Here is a 13,136-nt window from a genome sequence, read left to right as displayed (position 1 = left end):
AAAATATTGGGGGAGCAGAATAAAGAGCAGCTGGGTTCTGCTGTTGAGCTAGTGCTTGAAAGGATTCAGTCCCTTCCTGCCTGAGTGGGTGATACATTTTAATCACATTGAGATGCAAAAGCCTTTCCAATGGCTCTGGATCTCCTGTATCTCTGAGCTGTGCTCTTCGAATTTGGAGCAGGCAGGGGAGTAGAGTTCAGTCTGGATAGCCCCTCAATTACCAGGGTTATTCTGGATTTGACGATAAAGAACAAACCAGCTGGTGAAAGGGTCTCTTTTGACCTGGGAAAACCTATGAATTCTTGAGTCCAAATAATAGTCATTGCATAATCATAAGAAGCAGGGCTCATGGTCAGCTTCTGACATCATTCTGGGGGTAGGGGAGAAGAAACAGGTTTTTTCCCTTTTGTCCTTGCTTATGCCACTTCTGGACCAGGGAAAAATTGAGAAGCTCTTCTGGAATGCACAAAGAGGGTCTCAAAAAACACATCCCTGGGGCTGAAATGAATTGCCTGAAGTACATGCTTTCCTCAGTTCCACCAAACCACACAGTTCATTTGCCCAAAGCTGGGAAGCAGAACAAGAATGAGCTTATGTATGAGATGAATAGCAGGACTCTGATGGAAATACTCCCAGCAGCTAAAATGCAGGAATGGCTTGCTTCAGAGGGTGCTCTGGTAACACAGAGATTGCATCCTGCCCTCCCTTGCTTTTGGACTAAAATGTATGGTGAGGCAAAGAGGAGAGAAATCTCCCCTCTTTTATCACACACACAATGTGTTTTATCTGCTTTTCTCTGCAATTTTACCAATTCTAGTCACAATAGAAGCAGTTTGGACAGGACTCAGAAAATAGACCCTGATTTGCAATTAGTTTCTTTGTCATTCTTTGCCCTTCTGTCATTGGTGCTGGCCATAGGCAGCTCCTGCTGCAGTCAGTGGGAAACGAGACAGGATATTAAACTATTAATTTCTTCTTTCCTTGCTGCCTCAGTTTCTTATCTCAGCAATAGCACAAGTATTGTTTATCAAGATTACGGTCATCACAATGTTAATCCCTGTAAAGGTCTTCAGATCATGTGAGAGAGAGGCACAAATTATTACTGAGTTGATGAGAGGGAATGAGCTGTTGCAGAACAGACCAACGATGCACTCAGTCTTATGTCCAGTCCCCAATAACTGGTGCCACCCGCACCAGCAGAAGACATAAACACTATCAAAGCCTTTCCAGGCACACTGTTTCTTTTTTCTTTCCTTTTTTTTTTTTTCTTTTTTTCTTTTTAGATTAATTTTGTAGATATATGTCGCTGCATCACCTAAAGTACAGAAGCAAATTCCTGACCTCTGGTAATAACCAGCAATTGTTCTGGTACATCCCCATTGATCGATTTTTTGCCCTTATAATGTTTCTCTAAGCTCATTCAGCTGCAGTGACTGCACCTCTTACAGTAAGATGTTTGCATCGACATTGCTGGAAACCCCTGCAGACATGACAGGAAAGGTTTAGAAACCATCAGTCAAGGTACAGGGTTTATCCCAAGCTGAAACTCACCTGGAGAAGAGTCATTGAGAGGGTTCAGGGCAGCTGCCCGCCGTATCTTCTCCAGGCAAGTCTCTTGCTCCTTTTTAATGATGCAGTTGGAATGGGTTGCTGTAACCTGAAATGTGGAGAAAGAACAATTACAAATTTAATATAGCTAGTGAGTTTTTAAGGAAACATCAGTAAGTTTTGAGGTCCCATTCCAAAAAAAAAAAAGAAATAAAAATATTCTTAGAAGATGAGAGGAAACTGCCACAAACTTTTTTTTTCCTTTTTTTCTCTTTTTTTCTCCCCCCCCCAAAAAAGGGGGGGGGTTATGTTGCTCTGCCTGTCAAAGTGTAATTTCTAATGTGTTTGCTTTATTTCATTTTATTCCTTCCTCATATAAAGCTGAAGCAAAGGTACCTCTAAATAAATAAATAATTTAAAGAGGAATCAGAAATCAGTTGAGGCTCAGTTTGATCTTGCACCAGTTTCTTATGAGTCTTGCACAATCCATTAACCTCACTCAAGACTCAAAATGAAATTAAAAGCTCTTTCTCTTAGTCTTTCACCCTGTCCATCCCTTAATGTTTCCTTCTTCCTTTATTCCCAGTGAATACAAGGCTACTTTCTTGCCAAAAGAGAATGCAATGCCAATTAAACTGAGATTACTTGATCCAAATATTTTTTTCTTTTTTTTTTTTTTTTTGCTATCTTTAAGGCAGTCCACTACAAGGAAAAAAGTGGGGGATAAAAAAATAAAAAAAAAAGAAGAAAAAAAAGAAAAATAAGTCTATAACAGGAACATTGCAGCCAACAGAATGTAAGCAATCCCAAAGCAGCAACAAAATAAGAATGAGACCCATGCCCAAAAATCAATACAAGATTTCATTCCTGTTGTAGAAAGTGGTCAGGAGACATCAATTCAGGGGAAATACAATCTCAGGTTTCATTAGACCATTTTATAGGGGCACTGTTAAGGTTCAAATCACACTCTCTGGAAAGCACCGTGAAAATCAGTGCACTGGTTGAAGATGGGATAGGTCACCCTGGTTCTCTGCAAGCAATTTTGCTGTTTCATATTTCCCATCCCATTTCCTTCACTCTTGACGATGGAGAACTACAGAAGTAGTAGAGTGTATCTGCCAAGTGATCTGTTTTCCCTTACCTGCTAAGTAAGAACAAGCAGACAGGGAAAGCAATACCTGAATTCAGTCTGCTTCAGTTTATTTTTGGAGGCCTGATCTGCACAGGTCAACTTTACTTCCCTCACATCCCAATGGAGGGAATGGAGTGAACAGTTGTAGTGGTTTAACCTTGCAGGCAGCCAAATACCACGCAGCCACTTGCTCACTCCCCCCGCCCCCCCAGTGGGACGGGGAGAGAATCGGAAGGGTAAGAGTGAGAAAAACTCGTGGGTTGAGATAAAGACAGTTTAATAGAACAGAAAAGGGAAAATAATGATAATAAATAATGATAGAATATACAAAATGAGCGATGCACAATCAATTGCTCACCACCCGCGCTGACCGATAGCCAAGCAGCGATTGCTACTTCCTGGAACACGCCTACCCTTCATATACTGAGCATGACGTCACATGGTATGGAATACCCCGTTGGCCAGCTGGGCCAGCTGTTCTGGCTGTGCTCCCTCCTCCCAGCCTCCGCATTTGGTAGAGCATGGAGCTGTCCTTGACAGGGCACTTAGCAACAACTGAAAACATCAGTGTGTTATCACCATTCTCCTCATACTAAATCCAAAAGGAAGAAATTTAACTCTACCCCAGCCGAAACCAGGACAACAGTTTGGGTCACTAATGCCACCGTACACTCAACACACACTTACAGTAAATCCCAAGGCACACGTAATTCTAGTTTGGTGGTGGTTGTGTTGTGCTTTTGTGTGTGCTAGGAGACAGGGAGCCATTTGCACACTTTTGGTGCTGTAACAGTCACAAGCCACCACCCCTATTTCAAAGACAGAGAGAGTTTCCTAATGAACCTCTACTTTACTAGTTTTATTCACCATTTGTAGGAACTGGTAATGATACAATTTTATCTCCAAGATCCTAGTAATAAATTTCAGCTATTTTCCCCGTGGGATACACCAGGCATAACAATATTAGATTTGTTTATCTTCAAAACAAACACTGTTCTGTTCCAAGGGCTCCCAAGGGCCTGGAAAATATATATTGTCACATATCTCTGGGATGTCCCAAGAACATAAGGGCTTTTGCTACATCATCCCCTAAACCTCGCCAAAGATTGGGAAAATTGCATTGGTTGACATTTAAGTTCTTAGAATATCTTTTTAAAGGATAAAAGAGAAATAGCGAGTAAGTCAGGCTTCTGCTGCTAGTACTGGTTTACTTTCCACAGTTGCCCAGGTCTGAAAGGAGTGTCCAGGGGTTGTCTCAGTACGTGAACGTGGCACTTTCTGTACAGTTCAGTATATGCAGATTAGAAAAGCTGTCTAATAATAATAATAATAATAATAATAATAATAATTATTGTCTACGCAAGCAGGATACGAATAAACAAAAGGCAATGTTTCTTCACACATGTATTGTTGACCTGCAGAACTCTTTTCAGCTTGATATTGTGGATGTTAAATGTTACAGGAGTTCAAAACAATATATATGTATATGCTTATGTATGTATGCATAGTCCATCAAAGGATACTAAACACTAAGAAACCCACCATGCCCAACTTTTGATGTCCTATGGGGTAACCCTAGACCTTTAAGAAGAAGGTTTAGATTCAATCTATAGTCAAAGGACAAAAAAGTGTGATTTATTCTTCCTATTTTTGGTCTTTTCTTTAGTAGATGTAAATCAAAACCAGGACTTGATTGATTATAAATAAAGCCTAAGGTTAAAAACTCAGATTTTATTCTTTTCCTAGCAGACAGACACATCTAGTCAGATATATCTGACTAAACTGACTAAATTTCGTCAATTGTATCTGAGTAAGTCCGGCTCAGGAAGTATTTGAAATGCAGACTGCTGGGCATAGAGAGAGCACTATAGTGATTTAGCCTGTAGCCTTCCTTAAGCTTTCACTGTTGGCAGGATAGTTTGATGTGACTTCCCATAACCATCTTTATGCCGTGTTTTTGCACTCTTCATCAACAGATTTAAAAAAAAAAATATATTGGGGAACACGGAAACTGAGACAGAAAGCAAAGAAAGGGAGGAAACAGTAACCCCAGTGCCAGAGGAGAGGATAGAAGCTGCCTGTCATCTCCGCTAATTAGCAATGATGTATCTTAGAAAATAAAACCAGATTAGGATTGTTTATACCAAAGAGTTTCTCTGTTGAATGCAGGAATGCATTAATGTTATCATGTTTTCCTGAAAGGAGCCGCATGTTTCATGTTTCTCCATTAACTATGTACTGGTAGAGCCTTTAATCTGTTGAATCAGTCTTCAAAAACTAAATGGCAAAGCACAATTCAAATTGAAGTGTAAGCTGGAACTCCATGGCCTCCTGATTTCATTTCTTTTGCCTCAAGGACATTTGCAATTTCCTGAGCTCAGTAGAGACAGTCTGGTTTCAGTTTCCCAGAAGATATCAGCGATATGTTCAGTTAAAGAATATTTTGACACATACTAGAAAAATCAAGAAACCAAGTGGATAGTGCATGAAATTAATTCTTTTTTAAAGATTTATTACTTTCAGTGGAGTGAAGGAGTTTGACTCACACCATTTTTGAAAGGGCATATATTTGTATAGATCCAAATACTGTAAACGCAATCACTGTCTGTTTAGTTCTGAGAGAACACAAAAAGACAAAAGCAGCTGCCTATGACTCTATAGATGTGCAACAAATTGAGGCTTTCCTTTTTCTTCATTTATTTTTATTAAGGTGGCCACCACAGAGGTAAAGCGGCATGTGCTGTGTGTAACTTGTAGTACTTAACTCTTTGTTGTTCCCTTGACATTATGATAATATTAATAACAATCATGTTATTATGTTGCAACCTACATATATTCTCTCACACATACTCTCAAGGTGCTGCTTTATTGTGAACTGTTCCATTAAGAAAGCCATTGTTAGTACATTAACCTGAGCAGAGAACCAGGTGAATGCATTTGTGCTGCTTCCAGACCTGCCCCAGCTGTATGTGTAAATCAGATTAGCAAATTTTAGAGTCGTGTTTGAGCAAGGCATTACTAAAATGTATGGATGCTCAAGGGAAGGAACAACAGGAGAGAAATTGTGCAGATTAGAAGGGTACCATACACTTCCCTGCCCCAGAAATAAATACTTCTTGCTGGGTTATTCCAGATGGAAATTTCAATAAGCTCTCTTTCTTCTTGATTTGGTTCAAGTATATCAAGCTCTGGGAGCAAGGCAAGTGAAGGTAACTTCAAGAGCAACTTCTTCCTTGCCCCAAGATTTTCTTGTTCATAGCATCATAGAATCATAAAATCATAGAATCATTAAGTTTGGAAAAGATCTCTAAGATCATCGAGTCCAACCATCAACTCAACACCACCATGCCCAGTGAACCGTGTCCCTAAGCACCTCATCTACACGTCTTTTAAATACTTCCAGGGATGTTGACTCAACCACTTCCCTGGGCAGCCTGTTCCAAGGCCTGACCACTCTTTCAGTAAAAAATTTTTCCTAATGTCCAATCTAAACCTCCCCTGGTGAACTTGAGGCCATTTCCTCTCATCCTATTGCTAGTTACTTGGCAGAAGAGACCAACCCCCACCTTACTACAACCTCCTTTCAGGTAGTTGTAGAGCGCGATGAGGTCTCCCCTCAGCCTCCTCTTCTCCAGACTAAACAACCCCAGTTCCCTCAGCCGCTCCCCATCAGACTTGTGCTCCAGGTCCTTCACCAGTTTCGTTGCCCTTCTCTGGACACGCTCCAGCACCTCCATGTCCTTCTTGTCGTGAGGGGCCCAAAACTGAACACAGGATTCGAGGTGCGGCCTCACCAGTGCCCAGTACAGGGGCACAGTCACCTCCTTACTCCTGCTGGCCACACTAGTTCTGATACAGGCCAGGATGCCATTGGCCTTCTTGGCCACCTGGGCACACTGCCGGCTCATGTTCAGCCGGCTGTCAACCAGTACCCCCAGGTCCTTTTCCTCTGGGCAGCTTTCCAGCCACTCTTCCCCAAGCCTGTAGCGTTGCCTGGGGTTGTTGTGGCTGAAGTGCAGGACCCAGCACTTGGCCTTGTTGAACCTCATACCATTGGCCTCAGCCCATAGATCCAGCCTGTCGAGGTCCCTCTGCAGAGCCTTCCTACCCTCCAGCAGATCAACACTCCTGCCCAACTTGGTGTCATCTGCAAACTTACTGAGGGAGCACTCGATCGCCTCATCCAGATCATTGATAAAGATATTGAACAAGACTGGCCCCAAAACCGAGCCCTGGGGAACACCACTCGTGACCGGCCGCCAACTGGGTTTAACTCCATTCACCACAACTCTCTGGGCTCGGCTGTCCAGCCAGGTCTTTACCCAGCGAAGAGTGTACCTGTCTAAGCCGTGAGCCACCAGCTTCTCTAGGAGAATATTTTGGACACTGTAGGGTATCTCTAGTGGCAAAAGACATTTATGTTTCAGCACTTCAATAATTTCCTCAGTTATATCAAGTGGATACAGGTCTTCTCAGAATAAATACAGGACATTCCCTATGAATGGGATATTAACCTTATGACACGTTCATAGTCACTGATAAAGACTTGTGCATAGGAGAAGTTGTTGGGTGGCTGGAAGGATTTGGAAATTTTTTAAGACATCAAAGCTGAGCATTGGAAGAGGTCTCAGTGTTATCCAAACTAATCATCCTATGGGCCGACAGTGCAGAACAGTCTAGCCAAGAAACCCGAACTGTCTTTGACCACATACAGTCATTCAAAAAATACTGTTCTGCTCATTTTACTTTCTGTAAGAATATTCACAATTGCTTTAAAATATTATTTCAGTACACAAGTTAACTCAGTGGATTTATAGAAGTGAGAAAAGTCACCAGTATTCTTCAGAAACTCCAGGATCAGAAAATACTCTTTGAATTCATAATAAAGGTGTGATAATGAATTTGTTTGGGATTTTCATTTCTACAAAGACCTGATCAAACATAGCAATTCAGTACCATTAGCTGCTCTTTCCTCTTCTGCATTTCTGTATGCCTCTTCTGCATGCCTGTAAAGTCCTGATTCCTTTTTTTGCAAAGCAAATGAGAATATTTCCACTCCATTCAGGATATGTCATATCAGGTACCATGACAGTAAGGAGGGGGTAAAGAAATACAAATAAGAAAATGCAAAGAAACAAAACAAAAAAAAACCTTCACTAAATCCATCATGGACAGTGTTTCAGAGATGAAAGAGAGTCTGATTCACCTTTTGTCTAAGTGTGGTCTCTAAAGTAATGCAAGAGAGGAGTTTAATCCACTAGGTATATTAGATCACTCATTTCATACTGAATTACTCTTTTTACTAATTCTATTATGACTTTCAGTTTTAAAAAATCAGTTTAAAAAATAATACATTATCATGTGAGCATTGCAGAAAGAAGCTTACTTTGTCATGGAAACAACATTACCAAATTTAATTCCTGTTCTTATCAAGCAATGATTCAACTGGTCGAACCAGGGCCAAGACTTGAAAAACGTCATGTTAAAAATAGAGGTGTTTGGGAACGAGCTCTGATTATCTGGATTTTTTCAGAACTGATTTACATCATTACTGGTACCCACAACACTGGCCTGGCAGTCGAATAAATTGTTGTCTCCAGGAAGGCCTTACGTTGTTACTTTATCTTGGTTTTGTCTGCCTGTGTAAATGGCACCCAAACTACTGTAATTTCAAAACACTTCAGACTAAGTGAAAGGGTAAAGTGATTAGAAATTTATTCTAACCAAGGCAAATTGTATAATCTGCAGCACAGTTTTGACACCATGCTTTAAGCAAATTGTGCAGAAAAAAAAGCCACAAACAGAGCACACTGCCAAAAAAAAAGGCATTGATCCCATTCAAACTGGCTTACATGAATTTAAGATATGGTTACCTTCTAACACTGATGGCTCCTGGAGAGATGTATGTCTCACTGCAGATTAGAAAATAGTAGCAGCATAATCAACAGTTCCCTTCACCCTGGATACCTTCTGAAGTGGTAATTCTGGACAAAAGATGTGTTATGCAACATGGGGTAAACCTATTTTTGAGTTTGCCTTAACTGACTTTTTATCTTGGAGATCAGTTGAAAAATCTCTCTTTGACCATGGTGAGGCATTCTCAGTATAGTTGATGACTTCCACAGGAACTGACATCTTGAGTTAAACCAAAGTATACCTTTCTTCTGTCTCTAATAGCAGACAATACCAAGCAATGTTTCTCAGAGCCTTGTACTGGCACAGAATGCAACCACTCATTGGAAAAGTGTTTAAAAATCTTACTAACCATAATGTGCTTGAGGTGAAACTAAAGGTTCAATAACCCTTTCTAACTGCTGATTGTATTACTTAAAATGGCTTTCTCCCATTGTTCCTAAGACTTTCTCCTCCAAAGATAAAACTCTAGAAGTACAACTCCCGATAACACATGCTAGATGTCTTCCTCTTTCATTCCTCAGAGGTTAACCTAGGTCTGAAAACCTGACAGTCATCGGCCAACATTGCAATTCCCACTTATTTTCAAAAGTATTCAAGAGCAATGGGATTTAAGTGCCCAAATCTGGGTCTATCCCCTTACAAATTTGACTGAAACTTCATGGGAAGTTTCTCACCCCTCTGAAAGCTTTTTGTTTGGAGCAAAAGTGGTTTGTATGGCCTCACTGCAGGACATTAGTGGTGCAAGGCTTGCAGAGATCACCGCCAATTGCTTCCAATGACACTCTCCAATTCTTGACACAGGCTGTGGCAGGGCAGTCCTTGAACATGGCAGAGCCATTGACAACAGAGAAACCCAGTGTAGATCCAAGCTGTAGCCAAACCTCCATAAGTGACTGTCTCAGTAAGCAGAAATTTCATTGAACAGGGACTGCAGGTAAGTAATATATATGTAAATTGGTGGAATTTGTGATTGGTAAAGGAGAATAAATAATTAGTCTTTTTTTCTCTGGGCTCTGTGGTCAGATTGCTCAAGGTAACTATATTCTGTGCAGATTCGGCACAACAGTTTGGATTGATTAATAAGTAAAAACGACTGCACGGGAAGTTGGAGGGTAGGATCTACCTTTGCTAACACATTGTGTCTGGCTGAGAAATGAGGAGTTATATTTACAGAAATCTGGGATATTACAGAAATCTGCAGCTGAACACCTGCAGTGAAGGAACTGAAAAAGGAACTCTAATTTTTGACCATTCTGGGACAACCTGTTCATCTGATCTGGGGAACTGCTGATCCAATGGGGTAAGCCTGTAGGTGACAATGATTTTGCTTGTCCATCTCCTAGATTTTCTCTATTAAATCAGTACCTTGTCTTGGCAAAAAGACTAGACTACTCTGAAACCTAAAAGCTCCCACCTAAACTCTGAATAGGGGTTACATTCCTTCCAGCTGATACCTAAGAAGGTCCCTGACCATCGTCCTTAGAGTTGCCTCATACTTAGAGTTGCTTTTTCTGAGAGCAATAGCAACAGACAGAAAGGCTTGTTCCGCTCTCCTATTACCTATAGAGGATCTTTTGGGAAAGGCATACCTCTCTTTCACTCTTCAGGCAGCAATGGTAATACGGGAATGTTCCCTGTTTAAGCTAGACTTGGAAGGCTGTACCAGGTGCCGGAACAACCCAAAACCAATAGGATATAAAAGATAGCCTACAGCTGTCTTAACCTTCTTTTCCTGGTCTACAGATCTTGTGTTTAGAGCTTCAGTCCCTCACATACCTTTACCTTCATCCAGACATCCTTGCCTCTGGGGTCTGCAAGACCATGGCAACTGTCTATGACATTTCTTTCAGATAGAATCATGGAATCACAGGATAATTCAGCTTGGAAGGGACCTCCAGAACTCTCCAGTGCAACCTCTCACTCAAAGCAGGGTCAGCAATTGGATCCGGCCAGGTTTCTCAGGGCTTTTTCCATCTGGGTTTTGGAAACCTCCAAGAATGGAAACTTCACAACCTCTCTGTGCAACTTACTCCAACGATCAACTACCCTCAGGGTAAAAAGGTCTCTCTTCATATCCAGTATGAAGCTCCCTTGTTTCAACTTATCCCCATAGTCCATTTTTCTCCTGCCATGCACCATGATGAAGAGCTTGGCTCTTTCTTCTCGAAGATCTCCTCATAGGTACTGTAAGGCTGCCATTAGGTTGTCCCAAAAGCCTCTCTCCTTCCACCAGCTAAACAAGCTCATTTTTCTCATCTTTTCCTCGCATGCCATCTTATTGGCCCTCCTCTGAACTTGCTTTAGTTGACTGACATCTTTAGTGTATTGAGGAGCCTAAAACTGGATGTAATATTCTAGAAGTGGTCCAGCAAGTGCTGCGTAGAGGGGATAATCACTTCCCTGGATCTGCTGGCTATGGTCTCATTAATACAGCCCAGGACACTGTTGGCCTTAACCTGCTTTCCTTGGGACTTATGTAAAGTGTACAGAGTCAAGGCTACCATGTAGCTGAATGGTTTGTCACACTGCAAAAATTCTTGATGAGTTTCACTGAGCGAAGGCTGAGGGAATCTGTGCTAACGTAAGACTTCTCTCACTGCAGGGACGTCGGGAAACAGAGAAGCTTTTAGGAGTTCTGCATTTGTCGTGCTGCCGGATGCCACATTCATTTGCACGGCAAGTTCTTGTTATTACTCGTTATTATTTGCCCATTTATACTTCATTACATTTAAACAAAACCCTGAAGAGAAAAGGTCTTAGGCAGGAAATTTGTTTTGTGCAGACTCCCAGCAAGTTCAATAGAAACCCCATCTGAGTCACACTTGGAACAGAAATGCGTGATGAACAGCTACAGGAGGCTGCAGAAACACTTTCTACACACACACACATATACCCTACCCAAGGGAGAAAGCTTTAATTAATCTACTAATTAAATTAAAGCTATTTGCCCTCAACTATCACACACATTCCTCCCTTTCACTCCTCCCCACAGGCGGCTCCAGCAAGTGCGTCGTGCTACAGCTCTCACTCTAAGAGTCCCCAAAGGGGCTTTGGGACTGGGGAGAATACTGAAGAACGGAGGCAAAGAGCTCATTACAACAGTGGTAATGGGAAGTACTCAAGCTCATTCTCAATTTCCTTCCTTCTCCTTCCAGTGCTAAAAGACATTGGTTTAGATATTGTGCCAAAGTACAGGGGAAAAAAAACCCACCACAACCAAAAAACCCCACTCAAATCCCACAAGGAATCAAATTGTTGCACAAAAGACTGTGCCTAGAGTAGCTTTCTCAACAAACCCTTCTTTCTCCTTCCCGTCTCTGGAGGGTTTCATCACTATTTCACTGTAAAAACTCAAGGAGGGGAATAAAGTACATATTCATGAAGGAAAGAAGGGAGCAGACTGAATGGTGTGCAAGGGCACCAACACAGTGAGACGAGCCAGCGTGGAGCTCAACAGAGGGGATTAGAAAGGAAGAGAGGCAATGTAGGAAAACTTCCTAACGATGATCAGTGAGGCCATACACAGAAAAAGCAACACCAACAACAACAAATTACCAGAGAAAAAGAAAAGTCATCTGGAGAGGCGTTTATGACCAGCTTTGGTTGTCCTTGGGCTATGGACACTGCCTGGGAGGAAAGTACAGCAGTGGTTGTAAAGAGATTAGTGGCAGAGCCACAGTGCATGAGCTGCCTTGTTCCTCTGATGTCCCAACTTACGATATGAAGAGTATGATGTAGCTGTGCTTTCCCATGTGTCGGCCACGTTCACAGCCATTTAACACTGATACAAATACAAAATATTATATAAAATGTTGCACTGATGAGTTGAGGAACTGAGGTGTCATTGAAGTAATCCAGTTCAGGGGTAAGGAAAGTTTCTACTCTGCTTAAAGGTGTCAGTGTGAAATATTTCACTATTTTGGAATCAAAATTTTAAAAGGTGATGCAATCTGCTCAGGGGAGGAGAGGTGGGGGGAGGGAAGTACAGATATATGAACGTATTCCTGCAGGATAACAGAAGATGTTGAAGCAACTGAGTTTTCCACGTGATAGAAAATTCCAAAATTTGCCTGCATAAAGTTATTAACCACTCTAATCCTTCAGTCTGGGTTTATACCATAGAGAACGATACTAATGCTACTTTTATTAGGCAATCTAATAAAATAGGGTTCCTGTTATGATTGTCTGCCTAATGATGGGTACCTTATCTCTGTATTTAGGACTGCATCAATGCCGTGCTGCTGAGAAGCATCAGCAGACACTCCTCTCCCAGCCAGTTAATGGTTTGGTGTCCTGGTTTCGGCTGGGATAGGGTTAAATTTCTTCCTAGTGATGTGTTTTGGATTTAGTATGAGGAGAATGTTGATAACACACTGATGTTTTCAGTTGTTGCTAAGTGCCCTCCTAGTCCAAGGACAGCTCCCGTGCCTGCTGACTGAGCTAGGTACACGAGATGGGAGGGAACATAATCAGGACAGCCAGCCCAGCTGGCTAATGGGGTATTCCATACCATGTGACGTCATGCTCAGTATATGAAGGG

The 13,136-nt window shown here is 41.6% G+C and overlaps 1 protein-coding gene across 4 annotated transcripts in view; it reads right to left on the bottom strand.

Moving 5' to 3' along the window:
- The window catches only part of ADCYAP1R1 (ADCYAP receptor type I), a 149,802-nt gene that overhangs the window by 84,251 nt on the left and 52,415 nt on the right, over positions 1–13,136 (bottom strand). For all 4 annotated transcript variants that reach the window (XM_075144287.1, XM_075144288.1, XM_075144289.1 and 1 more), the window contains exon 3: positions 1,552–1,657. In XM_075144287.1, coding sequence (XP_075000388.1) covers positions 1,552–1,657 — 106 coding nt within the window. The remainder of the gene's footprint in view (positions 1–1,551; positions 1,658–13,136) is intronic.

The sequence above is a fragment of the Calonectris borealis genome, chromosome 2 (assembly GCF_964195595.1).
Source record: "Calonectris borealis chromosome 2, bCalBor7.hap1.2, whole genome shotgun sequence".
NCBI classification, from domain to species: domain Eukaryota; kingdom Metazoa; phylum Chordata; class Aves; order Procellariiformes; family Procellariidae; genus Calonectris; species Calonectris borealis.
This window is presented reverse-complemented; position numbering and strand designations above follow the sequence as displayed.